This window comes from Crinia signifera, chromosome 5 (genome assembly GCF_055691185.1).
Source record: "Crinia signifera chromosome 5, ASM5569118v1, whole genome shotgun sequence".
Lineage (NCBI taxonomy): Eukaryota > Metazoa > Chordata > Amphibia > Anura > Myobatrachidae > Crinia > Crinia signifera.
In genome coordinates, this window is record NC_139221.1 from 47,866,288 (window position 1) to 47,893,974 (window position 27,687).

The window sequence follows — 27,687 nt, forward strand, 5'->3', positions numbered from 1 at the left end:
AAACTTTCCAACAGTCGGAACATTGAATTACAGAAAAACACTGTATCTCTGCGTAACACATGCCACATAACTGCAGTGTCAAATAGAACATAGGCATGCTGCATATTTTAATCAGCAAGGTCTGCTTGTGCGTCTTATACACATACCAATGAGAATAAGACACATTTGAATGCTAACTGCTGGCTCACTCGCACCACATGTCATAAAGAAAGCAGAATATTTGTGACCACCAAAATCTGTGCACACTTGCTGCCTATAAAGTTTAGTACTACAGAAAGGCTTTCATTAACCCTTCACCAGTGTATGCAAAGTTAAAAGAAATTTTAGTACATATCTTTCACAGGCGCATAGGTTTACATTTTCAATAACTCCTTCTTTTCTCCCAAAGCATTGATTGTCATGTGGAGAAAGATATAGTGGAGTACAGCTTTAATACATAAAATCCAAAGGGTAAAAAAATACACAAAAATCATGAACCGTGGGTCAGATGATCCCCAACTGACTAGTGCAATCTGATAATAAAGTGATAATAGATGGATCTGTCTGAGCAGCTGATATTACCAGAATGGTAGGAACTGACACAGCAGTTCTAACAAGCGTGTGTTCTATCCCTGGGCAAATCACACCTGCCAGTGTCCGGTCACTCAAGCATCCAGTCTGAACTTCATTCAGGCTCCACCTCTCCGACCACCGCGTTTCGACTCTATCCCTGAGTCTTTTTCAAGGTCACCAAAAAGTTGGAATAAAGGTGCTCACACACTAGAAAGATCTGCGATCGTAAGATGTGCGCATAAATTAGCCTTGGAATCTTTTTTCCGTCCTGGACCAAAGATTTCAGGCAAGCGCACATCTTTACCAAAGATTTTTCTTAAGATCCATTGTGCGTTCCTATGGATCTTTTGTTAAATCTTCTGATCTTTTGTGCAGCACGTAAGATCAGAAGATTCAGCTAAAGATCCACGGGAGCGCGCATCGGACCAAAATCGGCCGATTTTCGACCGATTATCGGTAAACATCGGACGATATATCGGCCGATTTTATCGGAAATTGGCCCAAAAATCGTTCTAGTGTGTGGGCACTTTAACTCTTCCCCTCCTTGGACTGCTTTTAAGCCCGTTAAATTGTGTAAAACTACCGCAGCTGTGTAGTTCTTCCCGTGGACTACATTAACCATAGTTCTCTATTCCCAAAAGTTCAAAGTCACGTGATCGCGGCCGCTGTAGTTCATAGGTACTGAGGACTTCATCTCCCAGAGTCCTGCTGTCCGCCACCTTCCGGTCACTTTCTCCAGTGAGCGATCTCCTCCTCTTTAATATATATATATATATATATATATTCCCTGCATCTCTGTTTATTTTAGTTGCTATGGAGTTAACGTGGGCAAGCTTGCGATGGTGCTATATATCTTAATTTAGATAGCGCCACCCTCCTAATACGTAGAAATAAAATCACAATAAAAATGATTTTATTTCTATGTATTAGGAGGGTGGCGCTACCTAAATGTAAGTGCGCGTTGTGCTAAGAAACCTAATCCTTTTATTCTATGCTTGTGCCTGGTTTATTTTTATATTCTGCAGTGTGTACATTGTTTTTGTTTTGCCTTGTGTCTAGAAGAGAAATTATTAAAAATTCATGCCGAAAGGGGCACAAGTACAATTCCATTCCGTAGGCAGCCACAGACTGTGTTCTAGGCACTAGAGCGAATCCAGTGTTTCGTTCAGTTTCTTTTTTTCTATTGAACCATTACTCTTTCTAATATAAGCCTGCTGACAGCGTCTTTCCAGGAATTTTCTTACGCGCGTACACGCGGCTTTCATTCAGATTCATTCATCTCTAGTTAAGAACAGCTCATGAGAAAGTGCAGACTCAGTGCTTCAACGTCTCTCCGATGAACGTCTTAACTGGGTAACTTAACCGCCGCGGTGAGAGCATTGTATCAAATCTGACTCGATCATGCACTCGCTGATGTCTTAAGTGCGAACACGAAAGCAATATAAAGTGCAGACCACAAGCATTTTGTAGTCCGTGGTTTAGCTTCCTCTCAACGCACAGGCACACACCCTGTTAGAAGTCAATTGTAAAAATGCAGTAAGACTGTCTTGAGCCAGCCAAAAATAATACATTTGGCATTAGGGAGTGCAGTTGCTAATTGGCTGCTGCCTGAGAAAATGGTACACTTGGCGTCTACTTAACGCTGTGGGTTTGGCAGCCAGCCAGGTACAGGGTCAGGCTGTTGTGAATGAAAACGGCGTGTGGTGAGGGAGGAGTTAAACATGATTCATGTCTCGGATATGACAATGCAGAATCGGACAGCTGTGTTTGAAGAGAACATTTGCTTTTCATTTAGCAGGCTTTAATGGTTAATATCTGATCGTGCAGTGTGCAGCATGTGAGATCTATTAGTCTGTCTGAGCAGAGAATAGTCACATAGGATGGAGACTGCTATTCAGACTATTACAAATAGTTTTATTACTCATAGTGGGTGGAATCCTGCTAGAGAAACGTAGCTCTCACTGGCTGAGTTACACACGTTATGGAGATCTGAGCCATGTAGTGTGTGTGTTCTGACCTAGCACTTAACCATGATTCACCTTTCATTCCGTGGAACCTTCCTTTTAAGGCCGGTGCTCTGAAATGTGCTTTTTTCATCTTCTCTTTTATAGCAGGAGACTGGGGAAGAGGTGGAAGTTGAAGAATTTTATGTGAAGTATAAGAACTTGTAAGTAAAGGATAAAGCAGCTATCCACCTTTCAGATAAATCATTTCTCAGTATATTTTTTTTTATATTTTCTCATTAATGCCCAGATGTATCAAGCTTCAGAATGGAGAGTGATAAACAACCAGCCAATCAGCTCTTGCATGTCCTTTTTCAAACCCAGCCTGTAACATGACAGGTAGGAGCTGATTGGCTGTTTAGCGGTCTCCAATTTATCACTTTCTGAAGCTTTATACATATGGCCCGAAGTATTTATTTTAGTGCATTAATTGTATGAGAACTCCTTGGGCAGTATTCAATGCTGGGGGCGAGCTGTGACAGGGTCAAAACTTTCGGCACATTCGCTTGTTTTTGGCGATCCCTGCCGTTTAACCCCCTCGCTGGCCGCATTGAATACACCCCCTTGTCTATATTTTTGACAGGCTGGGTATATCACAAACCGAGGGTAGCAGGGAACATCTCTAAAATGTTTTGCTAATGCAGTGTAATACATAGCCTTTACATATACAGGTTGAGTATCCCTTATCCAAAATGCTCGGGACCAGGAGAATTTTGGATAACGGATTATTCCGTATTTCGGAATATTTTAATATTTCAATGATGTATTTTGAAGTATCTTGCATTTATGCTGTATAAACACATAATATACACACAAATATATTTTATTACCACATAAAATACACACAAATATATTTTAATTGTTCAAAAAACAAGGTTTCAAAACGTGAAACAAAATGTGTGTACTATCTCAGCACTGAATTTGAATGCCAAGCAATCATTGTCTTGCACATATATAGTGTCAGTTACATATCATGTCCCCAGTGATGCTGTTACAAATGTCCCCAATGAGTTTTTAGCAAAAAAAAAAAAAAATTTCACTTTCTGGAATGTCCGTATTTCGGAATAATTCGGATAACGGATATTCGGATACGGGATACTCGACCTGTACATGTCATTTTTGTTTTTTTCCTCATTACTTGGAAGCGGTACAATGTAACTAGTTTGCAGATATTTATGTACCTTTTTGGCTGCTACTATATTTTATAGTTCACCTATCGTAACGAAACGGAATGCTGTGGCATTGTAGCTTGCAGAAGCCGGTTAAAAAGTCTGATTATGTTGTCATAAGCAGTATAGAGAAGTGTGTGCACACATTTTTCACTGCCAGTGTTACTTTTTCTTTCTCCTTAGTTCATATTTGCACTGCCAGTGGGCCACTATTGAGGGACTGGAAAAAGACAAGAGGATTCAGCAAAAAATCAAGCGTTTTCGGGCAAAGCAAGGTCAAAACAAGTTCCTTTCGGAGGTAAGCCCCGATTATGTGCCGTTACCCTTTATGTGTTTACCTTTATAGCAAATATTGTGGCGGATTTGGACCAAAGTGACTGTGCACTGGAGAGAGCTAAAGTTACTTTGCTTGGTAGCATCTTGTATTATTGTGATTTCCTGGTGTTTGTGCAATAGTTAGGTTATAGGTTTGTGCAAGCAGGAAGTTTTTGGCTTCCTGTTGTCAGGATGTGTACATTGTACCGTATCCCCTCTGCCTAGATGATAAAGAATTGTGGAATGTCCTCATGCATTGATTGACAGCTTGCACCTCAAGCAAGATTGTGGTTTCTAAACATCACTTAATGTTAACATTAAGACTTGCGTGACATTTGAACTTCTAGCAGGATGAATGAGACGCTATGTTATTATATCGATATATTTGCAACGCTGCATTGCAAGATATTCAAGTATTTTATATCTATCCATATAATGTGTTTTTGCTTTTACACGCCCTTTGTACGCACTATTTTGGAACTTTTGTAAAACACATACAAATATGTCTATCTGGGTTTCAATTTGTGCTGCCACTGGAGCGTGCATCGTGGTCACATGGTAACAAAACCTGTGTGATCTGTATGTGATCTCCATGCGATTTTGACTATATAGTCAAAATCTCGTGCTGATTGTACCAGAGTGTACACACCATTACTTTGTGCATCATTGGCTTTACTTGCTTGGAATACTATTGCAGTAGAGCGGTGTTTGGGTCTCTGTTTTACGTGTTTGAATCAAGGAGCCAGTAGTGATCCTCCAAATTCTATTAATCACTCATAAGGAATGCCGGTAGAACGCCATTGGCTTTGTGGTGTGCCGTATCAATGTATATTGTCTTTTTCACGCCATTTAATCTGTTAACTGGGATTTAAATGTGCCTGATTCAAAATAACCCTAATGATTCATGTTCTGCTCTAGTGGCCGATCAGTGTGGTGTTGGCATATAGTTGTAAAGTTCAACACACCTATGGGGGGTACGCCATGTGGAATCACGGCTGTTGATACCCGCCGACAGCCGTGATCCAGGCCCGTTAGCGGTCATATCAACCGCATGACGACAGACTGGATTCAATGTCCCACCTGCCGATGGGTACAAAGGGGGCATGGCCACAAACAGCGGTGGATTGTCGATCTGCGGCCCGGATGACGACAATCCACAGCCGTTATCGGCAGAACGCTTCTGAAGTCGGGCCCGTTCTGCCATGATCCCGCATCAATTCTGTCATTAATTACAGCATTGAATAGGGAGCCGCTGCTTTTTTCCCATGTTGGAAAAAGCGGCGGCAGATTGCATACACCCAGTAATTGATTCATATTAAATCAAACCTCTACTTGTGTTCATTGGGAATATATGGTGTCTTGATTATAGAAATCTTGTGGTCATGCTAGTGTTGGTGTTAGATGGAGAATATAGTTGGGTGTGCGCTAAAACTTTTTATATATATAATGCTGCGGTAACTGGTTGGCTTCATTATGCTGCAGTCCTTAATTAGCCAAGGGGTTAATAGTGTTCTTCTCTCCGCGCTATGACTGTTCATGCATATTCTGTTCCATATCTCCAAGAGCTAATTATGCAGAGGATTGTGGCTGTCCTTCTCAGATTTAGACAATTACCCACATGGGACTAAGCTTCTGATCACCAATTTAATTTCACTTAGATCTGTATGCGGAGCTAGAGGAAGGGGTCACACGGATAAAAGTCCTGAAGGTTTCTCTCCTGGTCTTCCGAATACGCTCAGTATAAAGTTGAATAACTGGGGGAGGGTCTGAATTTATCCTGGGGGGTTTTTCATCTGTACTGCAAGCCACATAGGCCGGATATCATCATTCATGTGAATGCTTCAGCAGGTATTTCAGATCAGTTACAAAACACTTGCTTTTTGGAATACAGAATATACGCATCAGCCATAACATTAAGACCATTGACAGGTGAAGTGGATAACCTTTGTTATGTCATTAAAGTAGTACTTGTCAAGGTGTGGTATATATATTGGGCACCTAGTTATCTGTTGAAGTTGATATTTTGGAAGCTGGTAAAAAGGGCAAGTGTAAGGAATTAAGTCTTTGGTAAGGGACAAACTGATGGCTAAAGGACTGGGCCAGAGCATGTCCAAAACGGCAGGTCTTGTAGAGTGTTACCAGTATGCATTGGTTAGATCTTACCAAAAGGGGCCCAAGAAAGAGCAACTGGTGGCGGGGTTATATTTACCCAACGCTTATTGACGTGCATGGGCAGAAAAGGGTTGCCCGTCTTTGCAGAGAAGAGCTACTCTAGCACAAATTGAAGAAAGTTCATGCTGGCTACAATAGTAAAACAAAGTTAATATGCGCCTTTATGAAAACTCCAATAAAGGACTGAAGTATAAAGATTGAAATTTAGGAACTTTAAAGTTTCTCAAAGAATAAAAATAAAGTGTTGCATATGGAGAATAAGACTAAATAAATCCTACATGGTCGCCCTTTATTATCCATAATTTGACTTGGATATTCATTTATAATTTCAATGTTTGACATACATTAGGATTATAATTGAAAGTGCAAGGTGAATCACACATTACACAATACTAGGCAGGTGCTATTAATGGGTGACCTCTGTGTGTTGGTCCATCTCCTCGTGAATGTACTGTTTAAAGCTGGGGCGATAAGGGCTGAAATCACTGGGAATATGGTCGCTGGCGACCATATTGCCAATGATGGGAGTGTGCCCCGGCGATAAATCACCGGGTTCGCGCTCCTGTTTTCAGCCCCATTCTAATCGCTCCTGCGACCAGCTGATTACCTCTGCGGCACCGCCCAGCAGATGTTCCCTTTCATCAGCGACCATCTCTGATTGCTGGTGAAAAGGAGAAACTGAGCAATATATCTCCCCCGTGTGTACAGGGCTTAAGTCGTGTTCACGGATTTGTAAGGCCTACAGGTGTCTGTTGTAGAAAGGTTGCATTTTGGATAATTTACTTAATATAGGATTATTACATAAGTGAATAGGTGTATATGTGAGGCAGCCATTTAGCACTTTGTATACCCTGCAGATATATTAACTTAACACTATTTGGAGCTCTTCGTCTCAATTTGTTTTTAAATATCTCTCTCTTCAGCATTGCAAAAGTACTCAGTGATCACCTAATGTTTTACTTGTATGATAATATTGGAGAACCTGATCTGATTCAGTAAAACCAAATTTTAGGTTAAGGAGTTTTGATGGCCCAGAGATAACTGGGAAGAACCTAGGGTCTATAATATGTTAGTAAGGGTTTTTTATTGGAACTGGGAGGATAGTGGTTAACTGACACCAGCATTTATATTTAAACCGTGCTCTTGCAAGCTGTAGTTTTCGAGAAACCGTGTGAGCTATAAGCCCTTTCGATTGCTCATTAGTGAATTGTAATTTCACACTTCATTTAAAATATTCTTCAACTTTCTCCTGCTGTAAAAGGTTTCACACAGTAATTAAGAGGCCCAGTTAACAAAGTCGAAGGAGTCTCTTACCCTCACAGGGAGCAATCTTGCTGAATTGTAGCATTTCAATTAGCATGTTTGAGGTTGTTGAGGCGGATTTCCATGTTTCTGTGACCCTAACGGCACAAATACATCCTTGGCCGAGAGAGGTTTTCCCTTAGGAATGCAGTAAATAAGACTCTGATTGTCCTATTTGTCAACAGATTGAAGATGATCTGTTTAATCCTGACTATGTGGAAGTCGATCGGATATTGGATATTTCCAACAGCACAGATGAGAAGGGAGAGGTAATTTCTTTTTCTTTTTTTTTCAAATTTAATATGCTTCGTTTTGGAGCAACTGACAAACCACTGTGACCTGTCAAATATAAATGTCAAGGAAACCTAAATAGCATTGAAATATTTCCTTGCCTTTTCTAGAAAATAATGTTTCCAAATGTTTGTCATTTACATTCTGAGATAGAAATGTCCTGACTGACATTGTTGGCGCTTGTGTTTTTTTCATGGGGGATTCCTCCTCTTCTCCTGTTCTAAAACCCCTTCCTTATTTGACCTATCTGCTATCTCATCAACTTTAATTAAAGAATAAAATAGTATGGCCTCAACTCTTGTTTTTTTATCCTGTTGGACTCCTTGGGGGTGGGATTAGCACTATTACCCTTGGGGGGTGGGATTTGCACTGTAACCTAACTGGGGGTGGGGGGGAGGGGTCTGCACTGTAATTTCCTTGGGCGTGGGACAGCTAAAGTTTGTGTTGATCAAGGTGAAGATTTATGCAGTATCCCCCTAGGGAACAGGGTTTGTCTTGTGGCATCTCGGGGAATGGGGTACGTCGTGCAATGTCCTTAAAGACCTGCATGGTGGCTTATAGTTTAGGAGAGGTGGTCGGTGTTTTTTTTTTTGTGTTGGTACTGTTAAACGGCTGCAATTCAGAAGGGCAAATTTATGTTTAACATATGTTATAGAAAATCGATTTCCCTTCTAGTATGTAAGTTGATAGCGATTATGCCTGTACTAATCTTGTAATGCCCTTTTCTCAAAGCCTGTGACTCATTACTTGGTGAAGTGGTGTTCCCTTGCATATGAGGATAGTACATGGGAATTGAAACAGGACTTGGATCCGGCAAAGATTGAAGAATTTGAGAAACTCCAGAGCAGGGAGCCAGAAACAGTACGCGTGGTAAGAATTGGCACAGCCAACCAGTGTTTTTATTTGAAAATAGCTCAGTTATGTGGTCTTTCGGAAAACCACTAATGGGATTTACTGCATTTGAAACAGGAGCGACCTCCTGCCGACGAGTGGAAGAAATCGGAGAGTTCCAGGGAGTATCAAAACAATAACAGTCTCAGGGAATACCAGTTGGAGGGAGTGAACTGGCTGCTGTTCAATTGGTACAACACGTACGTATTTTTCCTATTCTCCTCGCAGTAGCTTTAGTAAACTGTAATGGCTTTTGTTTCACAGTGTACTTTAACTTTACAGATTTTATTTGCATTTAAGGACCCGAGGTTTATACTCCTATAAAAAATAAATGTGGAAACCCATATTTTACTGCGCTTGCTGCATTTATAAGCGTGCGTTCTGCAGAACCTTTCATAGGACCGGAGAAGAAATAATTTAACCCTTAGCGCCAACATCGGTCATCAGCCTTTTTGGTTTGTGGCTGTTAACCAGTGGAACATAAGACAGCTGCAACTCTGTGCTAAGTATTTAGGACCCCCCCCCCCCCAGCTTGTAAACAGGCATATAATGGGAACGTTCTGTGTAGAGAAACTGTGAATCATAACAGAACGACATCATTGCTGGACTGACTCTCACGCGTTACATGTACTCCATTACAGCTGTTAAGAGATGATGAATACTTTCCAGGCTTGGATTAGAGGGAAAGCTTCTCTTTCCCTAGCATATTATGATGAAAGAGGCTGAGAGAGATACAGTGTCACTTGCTTCTGGAAGTGTGTAGCTTATTGACTTTTAAATATTACATTTACTCTGTGAAGCCATATTGGTTAGAGCAAAGCATCGTGGGAGTTTAAACAGTTGATGTTCTGGAGCTTGAACCCCAACGGTTAAGGGGACACTATTGGAAGTAAGGGGGTATGTTATTAATCAGTTTTTCAGACAAAAATGGCCGGATATTGTGATTTTATCTCGATGGTGAGTGTCAGGCTATCCAATTTCAGCTCGTTCTCTGTCTGAAAAATGTGGCATCATTGCCCGATAACGCATTTGATCTGTGATAAGTTCCCAGACCCATTTGCTATTGCGGGTCGGAAGGGCTGCTTATCAGGCCTTATGATGCGTGTGTCTGGGACATGAAGCATAATTCCCGATAAGTGCTGGCGTCGGGGCTAATAGGGTATCCCCCGGCAAACCTATTAGCAGTGGTAAATTGCTGCTGATAATAGGATATTCCCCTAAATGTTATGCTGTTAATAATGTGGCACAGCAGATTATGAATGTGACGATAGAGGTTGGTGCAGTCCAGCTCGGGCTACGTACACAAACGCTATTGGCTTATCAATGACCGTACTGATGGGGAGATTAAATTGAGCATGAGGTTATGTTGCAGGTAATTACAGACCATGCGTGTTTGCGCTCGCGCCTTTCTCAGGTGCAAGCACAAACAAGTGCATTGTTGTAGTGTGTGTGTGTGTGTGAGGTTCCGAAGGAACTTCTCAGCTAATTGAATCTTCCCCTGTCTGTCTGCAGCATAGTGTTAATAATATCAGAGTTTGTTCTGAGTTACATTGCGATCAATAATCTCTGTTACAAACAATTGTTTTTTTTTTTTAAACCAAGAATGAATGACTATGAATGTTTCATTTTATTTTTTTCATACTGTTGCAATCTGTTACTTGAAATGTCTCTGTGTGTATGCATGGTATATTTGATATAGCTACCTTCAATATAAGCCATAAGGGGTTCTACATTGGTGGGGAGTTGGAAATACAACACATGCACTGAATGTTGTACCCTGTATTGTTTGGCCTATGGGGTGGCTATAAAGCGATTTTATAGAATTTTGGCTTGTGTGTTAATGTTGTACTGTATTGCAGTTGGTTTCTTTTTATCTAATTCTCTAACCGCTTTTTGCTTTGTAGACGAAATTGCATTTTAGCGGATGAGATGGGTTTAGGCAAAACCATCCAATCAATCACTTTCCTGTACGAGATATTTTTAAAGGGCATTCATGGTCCGTATTTGGTGATTGCTCCACTGTCCACAATCCCAAATTGGGAGAGAGAATTCCGCACATGGACCGAGCTGAATGTGATCGTTTATCATGGAAGCCAAGCAAGCAGGAAAACAATACAACTCTATGAAATGTACTTTAAAGATCCACAGGTAGGTCTAACAAATACATCACTTATTGGTGAAGAGAAAACCATGATATTGTGTCCTAATGGGAACCCTCATTTCTCATCTGTGGTGGCATATCTGTACATACAGTACCTCCTAAAATGTACAGATACACCAAGGGACAAAATAAGCCCCACCCCCAATCTGACCAAAACCCGGCACCAACTACCTTCGAGTGGAACTTCATCTTTTTTGAGGTCCGTGAATCAGGACTGCATTGCCAAAATTGGGACAACTGAAATTAAACTTGTGCATGTATTAAAGTGGGGTTACGGAGAATGTATAGTTCTTGGTATGATTGGATCTAGGTTAAATGTTAAACCAAGTCATACAATACCAATTCCAGGAATATATAATGTTCTCTGGTTTGACCTGTTAAATAGACTACTGAAAATTTGGAATTTTCTGTGTGTGGATGAGCCACAAACCAGACCGGACTTTAGTATAGCTCACTGCAGTACCTTAAGTGCAGGTCTGGCCAACCAGTGACTCTCCCGCTGTTGTGAAACTACACATCCCAGCATGCATTGCCACAATTTTAGCATTCTGTAATGGCAAAACTGGGGCAAGGCGTGCTGGGACTTGTTGTTTCACAACAGCTGGAGAGCCACAGTTTGGCCAGGTCTGCTTTAATGCCTTGGCCTCCTGTATAATCAGTGTGGGTGATTCTGATCTGCTTGTTTTGCCCACCCAGTGCATCTTCTGCTCTGTAACCATTCACTGTCCAGAAGCTTTAATTAAATGGGCCAGCTGTGTCTGCATCCTGAAGGCGCTGGTTAAAAGCAGTTTGGGCCGTAGCCTGTTTCTCCTCCAAATTTTTGTATCATCTTCCCAGATTCACTGATAAGATAATCCTGATGATATATTTCTTCTTCTTTATTATTAGGGCCGAGCAATAAAGGGTGCCTATAAGTTTCATGCCATCATCACAACGTTTGAAATGATTTTGACAGACTGCCCTGAGCTCCGAAACATACACTGGCGATGTGTGGTTATTGATGAGGCTCACCGATTGAAGAACAGGAACTGCAAACTATTGGAAGGACTAAAGATGATGGATCTGGTAAGTCTCTAATATGTGCTCTCTTTATGTGGATGATGCGAAGAAATGGAATTTTGGACAGAAAACTTCATGATAAACCCCCCTGCTTTTTACCTTCTCTGCATTCCTGTGGGTACCTCTATCCGTGCACACATGTTTCTGCTGCATCAGTCATTTAGATGAGAGCATCTTGTGAGTAAGTGACAGGATATGCCACGTGTGACTGCTGAATCAGTGCTGACTGGCTCTGCGCTAAACTTGGAATTGACATCTGCTCTTCAAGAATTAGAAAGGAAAAAAAGAGAAACTTTCATACCCTATATTTGTGGGTTTGGAGTTGGGTTATAGCGAGGCTATGTAACCTGTGGTTGTGCAGCTATTCCTGTACTAAACCTCCCAGCTTGTTCTGCTAACAGCGTCTTTGCTCTTCATGGGTAGTTGTGTGACAAATATGTTGGTAGTGCGTTGAGTACGTTTCATCGTACACGTGTCCTGCACACAGCAGAGGTTCCCGTATTCTGGACTGAACCAATTTACATTCTAATGCATGGGTCTTCAAACTGTGGCCCTCCAGATGTTGTGAAACTACAAATCCCAGCATGCCTTGTTTTACCACTCCCGTATAGCAAAACTGTGGCAAGGCATGCTGGGATTTGTAGTTTCACAACATCTGGAGTGCCACAGTTTGAAGACCCATGTTCTAATGCATACCATAACACTTACCCTTGTGATCCATTGGCTATAATTTATTTTACTTTACGTCTGGCCCATTTGTTTAATCTGTTGTATTTTTCGGGTAGTGGTGTCCTTCTGTCCTATCCCATCTTGGTTTGTTAAAGGCAAAATACCTTCTATACTTTTAACTAGAGATGTGCAGGTTCTGATTTCAAAGCAGGATCTTATTGGCTATCCCAAATCACATGACAGTTGCTGACAGTTGATAGCCGATAAGATCCTTCTTAAATCAGAGCCTGCACATCTCTACTTTTAACACCTGTTTCTTAAGAGCCTGACACCGTTGAATCCGCTTTGTGCAGTCATTAAGTTGGCTCTCGTTCGGGGACAGTGAAGAGGGTCTCGCCTTTTGTTGTGGGATGGCTACCCGCTTCTCTTGGTCTCATTCTTCCTTTGCCTTGTTTTCAGGAACACAAAGTGCTGCTAACAGGGACTCCTTTGCAAAACACTGTAGAAGAGCTCTTCAGCCTCCTGAATTTCCTGGAGCCAGAACGCTTCCCTTCAGAGAGCAACTTCATGCAAGAGTTTGGCGATCTGAAAACTGAAGAGCAGGTACAATAAACAGCAATTAATCTTGTGCAAACAGTTCATGTGTCAGACGGTGTTCTTATGAAATGCAACCCTTTGCTCAAAGGCGCAAGAAATCGCGGGGAACGGAAGCTTGTCCTCTTGTATTAGCTTTTGGCTAGGGCAAATATTTAGACAACATAAACAGTAAGCAGAGATCTTTTCCTCGTGTTTGAACACAAAGTGCTTTAAAACAAAGTATTTGTTTTGTTTTTATTACAAATTCTGGCTGTAGGTACAAAAACTACAAGGGATCCTGAAGCCGATGATGTTACGACGTCTGAAGGAAGATGTAGAGAAGAACTTGGCCCCAAAAGAAGAAACCATTATCGAAGTAGAGCTGACCAACATCCAGAAGAAGTATTACCGAGCCATCCTGGAGAAAAACTTTACTTTCCTCTCCAAAGGAGGCGCAAGCAGCCACACAAATGTCCCTAATCTTCTAAACACTATGATGGAGCTGAGGAAATGCTGCAATCATCCCTACCTTATTAATGGTGAGTGTTCAGCTGATTAAAATGAATGGTTTCTGGCATAAGCGAGTTCTCCTGAACGTTCAAGGCGTTAATATCTACTATGTATTTATTTCTTCAGAGGACTATTATGGTACAGATTCAGATATGGAAACCGTACACGCATTGGCTGTATCTTTGGATGCAGCTGCTGTGTATAAATATGCTAATGCAAAATGAGGCCTCTTGTGTTTAATAGAAGCCTCATGCAAGGATGCAGCATGCGATCACTCTGTAAAAACATTGGCCCATCGACTAACCCTCAGGTTGCAAATTATGCCGCTTCCCTGGTTTATTTATTTCGTTGTTTTTTTTTTTTAGAACAGTCCCTGTCGCTGCCCTTCCTCTCCATTTTCAAAATGGCTGCCGCATGTCTAGTTCTACAAAAGAGCAGTCCAGCCCGCCATCAGAGTAGTACACAAGCCACCATGTGTGCATAATAATCTGGTTTAGGCCTTTGTACTATCGATTTGCCTAGATCTCTTCAAAATGTAGTTCAAGAATGTGCTTTGTGGTGAACTCCACATTTTAATTAAATGGATTATTTGTCATACAATGCATGGCCATCGCAAAATGCATAGAATTGGGTTTAGTGTTCATGATATCTTGATGTATTATCTGGCTTTTTTAAATTGTTAACCAATATGGCCTATTGTGGTGTAAACATCCTTATTTGTACCATTTTTGTTTATTGTTGATAACCTGTGTGTGTTTTACCCCTTTCACACAGCACTTGTTAAACGGTATATTTTCGTTTTTTTCCCATTTCAAAACGTTTAAGGCTGCAGTGGGAAAGCGGCAGGGTTGATTTACCGGTCAAAGATAACCGGTATTTCAAAAGATTTAAAAAAGAGTCCTACAGGTTTCAGAGCCGTTTTTTATGCAGTGAGAATGGCTCTGGAACGGTATTAAGTAAAAACAACAGATTACAGACCTGTGATAGGCTGTCCTCTGCATTCTGCCTTGAAACGTGTTCAGGGGATTAAACGGGTTGACTGATATGAATGGTACTTAAATGGTATTTAAACCGGTAATCTACTGCGATGTGAAGGCTCAGGTCCCGTTTTAAATATTGTTTAAATATACCGGTTTTTGAAACATTTTGGCAGTGTGAAAGCGGTGTAATTATCAAACATGGTTTGGTACTTATGTAATATCTGGGCTCACGTTTTTCTTATGAGACCGCGTCCCCTCGCGGGGCTCCCTGCGCTCGCCACGCTTCGGGCTCGGTGGCGCGCTGCGCTCGCCACACTATATAAAATCAACTCCATGCGTAGTTGGATAGTAGGGGTATGAAAAAATGGGGTGCATTTAACATGGGAGCCCAGATAAAACCATGGGTACTTATGTATTTGCAGGAATGAGGTAGTGGATTGTATTTTTATAGCCTTGTGTACGGTTCTCTTGTGAGCATTTTCAGGGTGTGATCGAACAAACACTCTTGCGTGATTTGTTTCTGGTGTAGGCAGTGATAACAGTAATGGCAAATGGTCATGTTCTCTTTGCTTGGCATATATACCGTGCAGCACTTTGATAATTATATAAACAAAGATTTTACTTACCTCAATTAACACTTTGCAGCTGATGTCTCCCTTCTCCTTAATGTTGGGGGGGTTATATTTGGGACTAGTTAACTTTAAGCCTGTACAGGCAAGCTCTGTAGTTCAGTGTCCCTTTAATGCTGCTTAGATCTGATTAGATGAGTGTGGGGAGGTTAACCCTTTGAATGCCAAGAAAATTTGTCCAAATAGGTGTGAAAATTGGCAAGCAAATATTTTTATTCCTCATAATGACCTGTAATGTTTACCTTTTATATAGGAAATATAATTTTTTTTTTTTTAATACCCATTTCTTGTATTTGAATTTATATAACAAATGTGAGCGGCGCTGGCATTTTTAGCAGATATTTAGCGCATTTCATTGATGATGGCACTGAAAGGGTTAGTGAATGAATGTATGCATCTATATATGTGTAAGAAATGTGTGCATGGATCAGTGTTTGAGATTTATTAAGTTGTATTCATCAAATATCTGAGGTCACTTGCTGAAAGCCCGAATGAAGGATGTTTTCTGTGTGATCCCGGTGTAATTCTCCTTTTCATTGCTCTCTCTCATCCCTGTCTTGAAGTTTATTTGTGAAACTCAGAAATTCTAACCTTTGATACAGATTTGATGAGGCTGCTGCTGCGCTTGAGCTGTTAGTAACGTCTTAGTCCCCATATTCCTGTTAATGTTGTTTGAGTTAATATTTTGGGGAGCAGGTATGATGCTCTGGGCTGTATTGTTGTCCTGTATTCCCGAATTGTTGCCTTCGTTTTACGTGCTTGTCGTCTTGCCTTTTTATATAGGGAATTCTGTATAGAGCCTGCATTTGTACCATCACAAATGCTTTGTACAGTGTCCCCTTGTAGTTCTTTGTAGTTCACTGCATAATATCCAAGCAGCCTTTGCAGCAAGGTGCTGTAGGAAATTGTAGTGGCTGTCACTTTAAAGGCGCATCTGCATTTCCGCCTTACTCCCTCGTAAAAACTGTTTGCAAATTATATTTAATTACAACCTGGTAACCTGCAGTGATTGATGTGCAGCGTCCTACAGCCCCCTATTTCCTTTTCCCTTAGGCTGTGACTCTCTCACTCACAATAACATTTTTAGACAAGGCTGTCACTCGTGGGGGCGGATTTCATCCCGGGCAGTTTGCCCCAGGCCCCGTGCTGCTGACTCAGTCAGGAACCGCATGTACCGTCTGTTTGCTTGTCGTCGCTGGCTTGTGCTTTCCTCTGAGCCCTGCTTGCTATTTCCACACTTGGACTCCGAGCCTCCCCTTAAGCGTTGGATAGGAGTTGCCTTTACAGTAGTAAAGACCACTCGCTTGTCAGACCTATAGCCTCCTAATTCTTATGTCGTATTTTCAGGACCTCTTGGTCAATTAGTGAGCACTTTCTATATGTGGACTATGTTGGGTGTATTGAGCACAGTGGCAGCATTTGTGTTCTGTGTAATGGAAGTGTTAATAGGGAAAAATCTATTTGCTTAAAGCTGTATTAACATATAAAACATTGTAAAATGTGCAATTCAGATCCCATACTACGGATCTTCAAGTGCTCTCCATGGCATATAATTGGTGTCTGTTTAAAGTGTCCTTGTGTTTGTACGGTATTTCTGCTGTCATTGCGTTCTAGTTGTCAGATGTTTGCACGACGGCGCCGCTGGTTAGCAGAGGCTCAGCTCTTCAGTTCAGTTACTGCCGGAGAGCAAGGTTTTACTAATGTGTCATTGTGAATTGTTCCGTGGTGTACTCGTAACATCCTGTAAGTGTAAGCACAGAATTTCATAGTCACGACTTTTTGTAACCATTTCATTGCCGACTATTAAACCGTATTGCGTTCAGACAGAATGGCGCCGCGGTGCTTCACCTGCCCGACTCCTATTTACACAGCCATCTCTAAATCTCTCCTAGGTGCTGAAGAGAAAATTTTGGAAGAATTTCGAGAAGCGCACAATGGTGACTTCCCAGATTTTCCGCTCCAGGCTATGATCCAGGCCGCCGGCAAACTAGTTCTGATTGACAAGCTGCTGCCAAAACTGAAAGCTGGTGGCCACAGGGTGCTCATCTTCTCCCAGATGGTGCGTTGTTTGGACATTCTGGAAGACTACCTCATCCAACGCAGGTGAATACGCTTGCCAGCTTGAACAGTAACCCGTAGTTCCGGTCACAGCACAGATCTACGCCCCGGTTGGGTTTACTGTTGTACGAAAAGTTTTATAGTCCGTTATTGCTGCCCGCATAACTCCGTGTTTTATTACTCCTTAATACCAGAAATTGTGAGGTAAAACTCTCAAGTAGTTGCTCTTTTTCTGTAATTAAAATAATATTACATGTCTTTAAAAAAAAAAAAAAACGCATGCTATAAATTCTACATTCCTACACATTTATTGATTGGGATGCGGTCTTCAGAGAAAGTTTTGATCTTCTAGAACACCGATGGAGAGCCTTAGCACTCCTTCTGTTGCTGATCTACATATCCCAGCATGCCCTGCAACCGTTTTGTTATTTGGCCATGCTAAACTGTTGCAGGGCATGCTGGGACATGTAGTTCGACAACAGCTGGAGTGGCAAGGTTCTCCATCACGGTTCTAGAGTATGGATGGGACGTGTAACAGCAGGGCTATGCCCACTGCAGTGCTGCTGAAGAGGCAACCATGTGGCAGGGCGAAAAGCAGCCCTCATTGTAATTCAGTTCACAAGTTTGCAGTTGAAATACATCAACCTTTCCGAAGAGGCTTTTGTAGGCGTTTGTTTTAAGTAAATAGAATAAATTGAAGTACCGGTCTTGATGATAACCCTTCCTTTTCAGATACCCATATGAGAGAATTGATGGCAGAGTGAGAGGCAACCTCCGCCAGGCTGCTATTGACAGATTCTCCAAGCCTGATTCTGATAGGTTTGTGTTCCTGCTGTGTACAAGGGCAGGAGGTCTGGGCATTAATTTAACTGCTGCTGATACTTGCATTATCTTTGATTCTGACTGGAACCCTCAGAATGACCTTCAGGTAAGCCCTTTTGCTGTACTGTTAATCTGCCTTTTTGAAGTATGAATCTTAAATGTGGTTTATATTTTACTGTTGTAGAGATTTGGTCGCATCACCAATTGTTTTGGTTCTCTACTTAGATTTGTGATGGAATGCTAAATATTAAATATAAAATCTAGAACCATTACATGGATTCAGCGGTTCACCCTGTAATACGTGTGGCTTTGACGATTTTAGTAAATTGTTTAATATGGTTAGCCTTAAATTGACATGGTGCACTGAAGGTTAAGAGATTTCTTTTTGGCGCTGTTCTTTAGGCTCAAGCTCGATGTCATCGCATTGGTCAGAGTAAATCCGTGAAAATTTACCGGCTTATTACCAGGAATTCCTATGAGCGGGAGATGTTTGATAAGGCCAGCCTGAAACTCGGCCTGGACAAGGCAGTATTGCAGTCTATGAGTGGAAGAGAGAATGCTACAAATGGGGTAAGTCTGTTTACCTCTGTATTGTGCTTTTAGAATCTTATTGGGCCCATTTATCAACTAGTTTTTAGCTATTTAAAACTAGCGGCGTATAGTAAATTGTGCTTCGGCCAATCCATTTCCAACGGTTATTTTTCAAACCCATGACAGGAGCTGATTGGCTGGGGCAATATTTATCACACCCACGAGTTTTAAAACTTATGTCTATTTGATTTGTGTATTATAAATGTCATCACAGGTTATTGCACCTGTTTTGTGTGTGTGTATATGTATGTATATGTGTGTATATATATATATATATATATATATATATATATATATATATATATATATATATATATATATATATATATATTCTATAGGGTTGACTGGCACTCTCTTCACTGAGGTATATGCCACGGTGCCTTCCTCGGATGGGTATACAAACAGTAGCGTTAGATTGAGGGACCTGGGGGGACCCCCAAAGAAACAGGCGGCACTCGATCAGCTGGATGGGTAGAATCCAAATTTTATGTGCAAAGTTTTCAAAAGAATACAAGCATGTCTGCCAACGTTTCAAAGCCGGTGCGGCTTTATCACAGCACTACACGCACTTTTCATGCTACACAAGCCCTGATGATAAAGCCGCACCGGCTTTGAAACGTTGGCAGACATGCTTGTATTCTTTTGAAAACTTTGCACATAAAATTTGGATTCTACCCATCCAGCTGATCGAGTGCCGCCTGTTTCTTTGGGGGTCCCCCCAGGTCCCTCAATCTAACTCTACTGTGTGTATATATATATATATATATATATATATATATATATATATATATATATATATATATATATATATATACACATATATATATACATACATATACATACATACATACATACATACATACATACACATTTATTTTGTATGAACGAAGGATGAGTGAGTGCATACTATGGTGATCTCTCACCGCCTGTGTTGCACCAGTTTACTACATGAAAGGGATTTCCCATGAGTGATATTGAACACCGATAACGGTTATCCTGTTTTTGCCTGAAGGTACAGCAGCTTTCTAAAAAGGAAATAGAAGACCTTTTGCGTAAAGGGGCATATGGTGCTCTGATGGACGAAGAAGATGAAGGCTCCAAGTTCTGTGAAGAGGATATTGATCAAATCCTCTCCAGAAGGACTCACACCATCACTATTGAGTCTGAGGGAAAGGGCTCAACCTTTGCTAAAGTAAGTTGTCTTTTCCATAATTGGGTTGTGAGATGGTTTCCTTGTGGTTTATTTTCATGCGTTCTGGTGATTAATCATTGATAAGTTAAAGTGGACCTCTCTAAGTAGTAGCATTATGCCACATTGCTGGGCAGTAGCAGACAGTGGGGGAGACTAGGCCATACATGGTGGTGTAGTTCAGTATCCAGCCTTACATTTAAAGGTTTCCACTAGCAAACCACATGGTGCTTCCAAAGTAATGTAGTGAATTTCCTCATGCTCTTCTCTAAATTATGCGCCGGCTCGCTGCCATGACGTTGGTGCTGAGAGTATACAGGCTTTCTGTGAACTTACAGTATAGCTGGGTCATAAATGAATTAAGCCTTGGAAAAAGATTAAGTAGACAGCAAAACTACCAGCCAACCAGCTTATAACTGTTATTTTTCAAACAAACCCTGTAACATGACATTTAGGAGCTGATTGGCTGGTACTTTTTCTCACCAGGGCTTAGTACATTGACCCTTTAAATTACTAAAATGTATTGGTCTTCACAATAGATAAGATGTTGAAATAATTTGATACAATGTATAATATAGGACAAGATTCCTGCAGGCAAACATTTGCTTTCGTTCTCTAGCTTGCGTTTGGCATAATAAAAGATGTTAATGTAATTTCCGGGTTCATGCCGGTTTCTTGCTGGTTCGACCCGGCAATGTCAAATATGAACCAGGTAAAATTAAGTTTTGTTTTTTTTACTGGTTTGTTGCTGTGCAGTGTGAACGGGTTAATAGAGTTGAGCGACCCGTTTCCCCTTCACACTATGGAGGAGCAGAGCCAGCTCGAAGCGCTGCCTCCTCCCCCACCCCTGATGATGCTCCATCGCGCTCCCGCATGACGTTAGTGAATCGGCAATATTGCTGGTTCACTGATTCGATCGGAACAGACCGCTCTGAAAGCGGTATTAATAATCTTTGTAGTGAGTGTTGGCTCATAAGTAAGGGTAAGTTGTTTTGTTTATATGTATATTTTTACCATGTTTCACTTTTATGCTATAATTATTTTATATGTTTTATGATAGGCCAGCTTTGTTGCTTCTGGAAATCGGACAGATATATCTTTGGATGACCCCAATTTCTGGCAAAAGTGGGCAAAGAAAGCAGAACTTGATCTTGATGTGTTAAATGGGAGAGTAAGTGTCTGCCTTAAAGTTTCCCAGTATAATGGGTACACACTTCTTTTAAATACTTTTATTTGAGCATTCATTCTACTTTTGTAGAACACCTTGGTGATTGATACCCCACGAGTAAGAAAACAGACCAGACTGTACAGTGCGGTAAAGGAGGATGAACTGATGGAATTCTCTGACCTAGAGAGCGATTCCGAAGACAAGCCCAACATCAAACCGCGTCGGCCTCAGGACAAATCTCAGGGCTATGCAAGGAGTGAATGTTTCAGAGTGGAGAAGAACCTTCTTGTGTATGGGTACGTGCGTAGCACTTGATCTTTTCCTGCTGAGTGATTCCACACATAATCTAGAACATGACACGGCGTAAAGAAAACAGTTGAGCGATTGGTTTTCAGCACCCTGTTAATGAGAGATGTAGTTTCTGTCTTGCGTGTCACCACTTATTGGGCATCTGGATGTGCACTTTTATGCGCTTGCATAGCTGTCTTTTTGGAACACAATGTGACCCTTTTCAATTCGGTGGTAGGTGGGGACGCTGGACGGATATTCTTTCCCACGGGCGCTTTAAGCGTCAGCTTTCGGAACAAGACGTGGAAACCATCTGTCGTACCATTCTGGTCTACTGCCTGAATCATTACAGAGGTGATGAGAACATCAAGAGTTTCATCTGGGACCTCATTACACCAACAGAAGATGGGCAGACACGCGCTCTCGTGAACCACTCCGGTAGGTAGCCAGGTCCTTGCTAATTATGCATATTAACACCACAGAAGCTACTTGCTCCAGTTGTTCTATAATTTTAATAAGATATGTTGTTAGAATATTCCATCATTCTTTGTATTATTGTAAACTTTGTCATTTGTAATGTTTTGAAGAAGCTGTTTTTTGTTGCAGAAAACATTTTTCATTACCCTTGTAGATTAGTAGTCGAGCATTGTCTTTCATGGTACCGTTCTGTACTAAACCAGGAGTCTCTGAATGGAACCGTTAAATTGATGGGAGTGTAATGATGAGGGTAGTTATAATCTAACCACATTTAAACCATTTTATTGCATGTTTAGTTGGAATTGTACTTGAAGCGGTGATGTTAGCTTTTGTCTTCCAGTTTGTATATTTCTTATGTTATACCTTTGAATAGACACTTAGGGGTCAATCCAATTAATTGCAATGGGTATGCTCTGTATAAGTGATATAAACTGAAAAAGAAAGTTTCATGTGGAGGTCTGTGATTGGTTACCAGTTGATCATAGTACATGTATTGATAAAGTGAAAGAAAATAAATACAAAGCCATCCATTTGATACCCTCCAACATGACCCATTCCATTAGGTACAAAATGTTCCTTCCCTGGACTTCTCTCTTACTGTATGATTGCCATCACCTGTCTCCAGCTTTCTCATCAGTTAACTAGTTCAACACAGGTGATGGCAATCCTACATAAAGAGGGATTGTGTACCTAATGGAATGGGTCATGTTGGAGGGAATGATAAAATGGAATCCCTGAATAACCCAGTTCCCCATGATAAGCTATCTGGTTTTAGAACACCACCCTTTGTATAATGCTAGTTTCAGCCATGTTACAATATGTGGATTTGTCAAGGGAAAGTTGTGTACTAAAGGTGCCCATACACTGCTGCGATGTCTCCCAGCAGTGTACGGACACCCGACAGCCTGCGAGCCGCCGGGACGCATTCGATCTGTTGTGATGGATCGCATGCGTCCCTGCTTCCCGCCTGCCTCGCCGCCAGGAGGAACGGGTAGTCGGACAGCCTGCTGGTCCAACCAACTGGTTGGGTCCGATGCGCATGGGGCCACGCATCGGACCTGACGGCATGTCAGGGAGGGACGATTTGGTCCGATTTAATGGGCCCGATTTGTTGCAAACGACTGAAATTGGACCAAATTGCCTCAGTTATTATCAATATATATAAAAGGCTAAATAATCCTCACCTCTGAGGTTAAGTACCGCCAGCAGGGCCGCCGAGAGGTATGCCGGGCCCCGGTAAAACTTTGGGGCTGTGGACTAATCTCGGGAGGCGTGACCGGCTCCTGCGATCAGGCCACACCCCCAAAATGTTTAAGGGGGGGTGTGTGTGTGTGTGAAAACTCTAAAGTTGGGGGGGGGGGGGGTGTTATTAGCCCCAAACCCCCCCCCCCCCCCCTCCCCTCCCCTCAGCAGCAGCAGCACACCTACATCATGTAGAGCTCTCCCGCTGTCAGTGAGATGCTCATGCTAAGCCTGCTGTCAGCACAGCACATGCTGTAGGTGTGCTGCTGCTGCCCTGGAGGAACGGAGGAGGGTCGGACCAGCAGGCCCGGGTAATTATTACCCGCGCAACCCCCCCTCTTGGTGGCCCTGACCGCCAGTGACAACTAGAAGCCACTCGGAAGAAAACAAATTACTCCTTAGCCCAAAATGAACGCAAAATAATCTGTTTCGAACTTTCTGGATATGGAAAGAGGGCGCTGTGAAGACAGAGGTTGGAGGGTCGGAGCAGATAGGGACTAAGCCGTCATTTTGACTGACTTTTAACTAGTACTTAGTGATCTACACATTTTTTGGGCTATGCCACATATTTTCTACCTGAAATTATTAGTGTGATCACTAAATTTTTCGGTGATCTCTTGTTAAATGGGGTTTCTGGCTGGTGTACTGTAATCTCACAGTATTGCATGCAGGGAGCCGGAAGCAGTCCCTGCGATATCCTTTGTCTCTGCGCATTGAGATTAACCCTAGTGTTCTCTTTCAGGCCTCTCTGCCCCAGTACCGAGGGGACGGAAGGGAAAGAAGGTAAAGAGCCAGAATGCTCAGCCTGTGCTCAAGCATGCGGACTGGCTCCCCAGCTGTAACCCAGACACCTTGTTCCAGGAGGATAGCTACAAGAAGCACCTTAAACATCATTGTAACAAGTAAGTAGTGAAAGCGTCTTTCTTCTCATGTGTGACCACAGGCCAGAGACAAATCGCACTGATTCACACCCTGACCACAGAGCGTTCAGTGTGAAGGAAAGTGCTTCTGTAAGGCGGTGTCTGGGTCCTGCCTCTCTATACGTGTTGGTTACAGTCATACTTTTGTGCGGTTGTAAATCTGCTGTGTGCTCAGAAAAAAAGGCCGTCATATTCTGAGAGGTGTGTTTATGGCTTTTCGGTAAGGGTACGTTTTTTTTTTCTTTGTAGCTGATTTATCAAACGGGTGTGTAACCTTTTAAATGTAGGGGATCGGAGACCACATGAAAACTCATTTTAACCCTTTGAGTGCCAACATTGCTGTGAGGGTGTATAAAAATACCAGTTATTGCCGGCAAATGATCTGATATCAATTCATTGAAGTTTTTTAAACATTGCGCCAAAAGGAATAAGTCGCTGTCGGCGAATCTGGCATTTTTTTTTTAGCAGATATTTTGCAATACTTGGATCCATGCCTATTTAGTATTTGGTTGCATAACCTATTTTGTTATTTGTTTTGGAAACAATCTCTTTTTTTGTCGTGTTTTTTTTTTTTTTTTCTGTTTGATGCTTATCATTTTAGTGAATGTATGAGGTGCGGCGTTCCAGTCACACCTGTACTTGTGGGTGAGGATGGAAAATTAACATGGACACTGTTAATACAGTGTGTTGGACAAATATAGTATTTGTTATGCTTTGGGGTCGATCCTATCAGGTGTGGGTGATTTCCAAGTGCGAACAATCACTGCACCGGGCGCAGAATTTGCCTAAAAGTGCTCGCACCTCCATAGGGATGTGAGCAATTTTTGGGGTGAATACGGCCCAGCGAATGGTGCGAGATCGGCTTAATTCAGGTGCCGTTTCCAGTGTTTAAACGCGTTGGAACTGCACCTCGCACCCTTCAGAGCTAATAGGATCAACCCCAAAATGTTGGCATAGCGGTCACTCTATAAATCCATCCTCTTGATCAGAGTGTAGCCGGCAGCCCCTCCACTTTTCTACCTAAATCCAGATCTTGGTTGCACATGTGAAGTCTCCTTCAGCATGCATAGTAAATGTATTCAGTCCTGCCCTCCTCCAAACCAGCCAAGGGCATCTACCGCCTCCCTGACTGTAACGAGTACAAAGACTGCCACCTGCAGATAGATGACGTTTCAGCTCAAGAGCCACAAATACCTCCTATTGAGCGTGTGTCAGCATAGATAAATGAGTTGATCATAACCCACGCACCTGCATTATAGCTGAATATCCTTAACATCTGGCCAGCCACTAGCCTAAGAAATAATGCATACAGCTGATCATTATTTACTCAGGCAGAATCTGCACCCTTAGCCTTTGAATCTCAGTAGCTGCGGTTATCATTTCCGTTCTAGCATAGTCTTGGTCCAGCAGTGGGTTCTCATACATGTACAGTTAATGTTACAGGATGAGATGTGTGTTATACATGGTATAGGGTCTGTATTAGTGGATGAATGTGTGCACACAACATTGACTCTGACTAAGTGAGTAAGTCGCACATATGTATAAAAGTCAATTTAAAAAGCTGCCTTTTGTGTTATTTCTTGTACTTGCAAAATAAATATATAAATAGTGTCCAGCATTAAGTCAACAATGGGAAGGTCGACATGAGGTTTTTGTAAAAAAAAAAAAAAAAGTGAAAACCTAATTTCAACCGAATGCTTATGTCAACCTTCCAACCGTGTCAATCGTAGCCATGTCGACCGATTTTGTGTCGACCGATTTTGTGTCAACCTTCGGAGATCGACCCAATGCATGTTTACCTAATATGATTCAACCTAATGGATACAGCCAGGGCTATTTTTGTGCAGGCTCCAGCAGGAACTGTGGCCCTTATTCTAGTTCACTCTTTCTGACAAACTATTTCTTAGATGGACAAAACCATGTGCACTGCAGGTTAGGCAGGTGTTACTTGTGCAGCGATAATTAGATTTGGGTGGGGTTTTACACCTGCCTCACCTGCAGTGCACATGGTTTTGTCCATCTAAGAAATAGTTTGTTAGAGTGAACTAGAATAAGGGCCACAGTTCCTGCTGGAGCCTGCACAAAAATAGCCCTGGCTGTATCCCAAACAGGGATTTTCGGGTAGGGAGAAAAAAAAAATCTGAATTTTCTAGATTGTGACAAATTAAGTAAAATCCCATCTTTATTGGATTGTAATTATCAGTTTAGCTTCATATTGAGATCTCAAAAGGAACCGGCGCTACCGTAGCAAGCTTCCTATTCCAGATGTGTTTATAGAAACTGGCTAATTATGTGCGTGCCCCCCACCCTTTAGCCCCCTACACATAATATGCCACATTAATCTCATGATCTAAGGTCTGACAAGGGTGAAATTAAGGACAGTTCATAATGGTCTTCCATGGTTTTGCTTGGAAGACCGACTCAAGTTCACCTATAAACTGACATCGAGGCGGATTTCCCCTGTGACACACATAGTTAAACCTGGCAGCTTCTGCGGGCTCCCTGCAAATGGTTATAGCTCTATAAACTGGCTTTCTTACAGAAAACAAATAGTTACATAATCCGAAAAACCCACCATCCCATTGTGAGGGTTTATTGTTCAGTGGTTTAAAAAAAAAAAAGACAGGAAAAAAAAAAAAAAAAAAGATTATAGATCTAGTTTATCCTTGCAACTTCTGATGTGCTTCCAAAAATGGTATTAAGGCAGCAGCTGAGGAAATTTTATGAGATAATGAAGCAGAACAGTTACTGAAAGCCATCTGCTCAGTTGTTTACAAACTTGCTCCAGTACTTCAGAGGCAGTGGTGCAGTACGTGTCTGAACTTCACAAGCTGCACTAGGTAGGACTAAATGCAATGCGCCTGGGCTGGGCCCAGCCTGCTCCCTCCCTGTGCAGCGTGAGCGGTTGCCAGGCAGGCCCGTTGGAAGCCAGCAGAAAGCACCACACAGAGGTGATTATATGCCACCATCTGTCACGCTTCAAGCCTACCATACAGCATGGCTAATCAGCCTTGGCAGGATGATGGATGAACAGCAGCAGCTGCCAAAAGCCACTGTTGGCAAACAATTCTGAAGTTAAGAACTTCTCCCCTCACCCCCACTTTCCTCTTTCTCTCCAGGGTCCTGCTGCGTGTCCGCATGCTGTACTATCTCAGGCAAGAAGTGATAGGGGACCAAGCTGACAAAATCTTGGAGGGTGCTGACTCAAGGTTAGTGAGTTGTGCGGCTTGTCCTTGTCGCAGATGATCAAGGTCCATACCTGCTGTTACTAATTATTATGCGTTACAGTTTGCACTTTTCTTCCCGTCTCTTACTGGTTTAACCCCTGATTTGCCAGTGATGCCATGAACGCGACACAGCGGTTGTGCACTTTTATGTATTTTCTGACACTCCTGTATCAATTCAATCCACCTTGAACAAGTAAAAGGGACATAGATGTATGTAGGTGTGTGTATGTGTGTGTGTGTGTATGTATATGTGTGTGTGTATATATATATATATATATATATATATATATATATATATATATATATATATATATATATATATATGTATGTGTATATATATGTGTGTGTGTGTGTGTGTGTGTGTGTGTGTGTGTGTGTACAGCGGTGGCACTCTCGGTATGAAATAAGGCCGCAGACGCAATCTTT

General features: G+C 41.9%; 1 protein-coding gene across 1 annotated transcript in view; it reads left to right on the forward strand.

Moving 5' to 3' along the window:
- Nucleotides 1–27,687, forward strand: part of CHD7 (chromodomain helicase DNA binding protein 7) — a 118,246-nt gene that overhangs the window by 75,543 nt on the left and 15,016 nt on the right. The window contains 18 exon segments of the mRNA XM_083187150.1: nucleotides 2,664–2,719; nucleotides 3,908–4,022; nucleotides 7,699–7,782; nucleotides 8,537–8,674; nucleotides 8,774–8,895; nucleotides 10,600–10,843; nucleotides 11,745–11,921; nucleotides 13,044–13,187; nucleotides 13,438–13,699; nucleotides 17,172–17,382; nucleotides 18,070–18,265; nucleotides 18,562–18,729; nucleotides 19,763–19,942; nucleotides 21,000–21,110; nucleotides 21,198–21,403; nucleotides 21,634–21,833; nucleotides 23,857–24,016; nucleotides 27,154–27,243. Coding sequence (XP_083043276.1) covers nucleotides 2,664–2,719; nucleotides 3,908–4,022; nucleotides 7,699–7,782; nucleotides 8,537–8,674; nucleotides 8,774–8,895; nucleotides 10,600–10,843; nucleotides 11,745–11,921; nucleotides 13,044–13,187; nucleotides 13,438–13,699; nucleotides 17,172–17,382; nucleotides 18,070–18,265; nucleotides 18,562–18,729; nucleotides 19,763–19,942; nucleotides 21,000–21,110; nucleotides 21,198–21,403; nucleotides 21,634–21,833; nucleotides 23,857–24,016; nucleotides 27,154–27,243 — 2,864 coding nt within the window.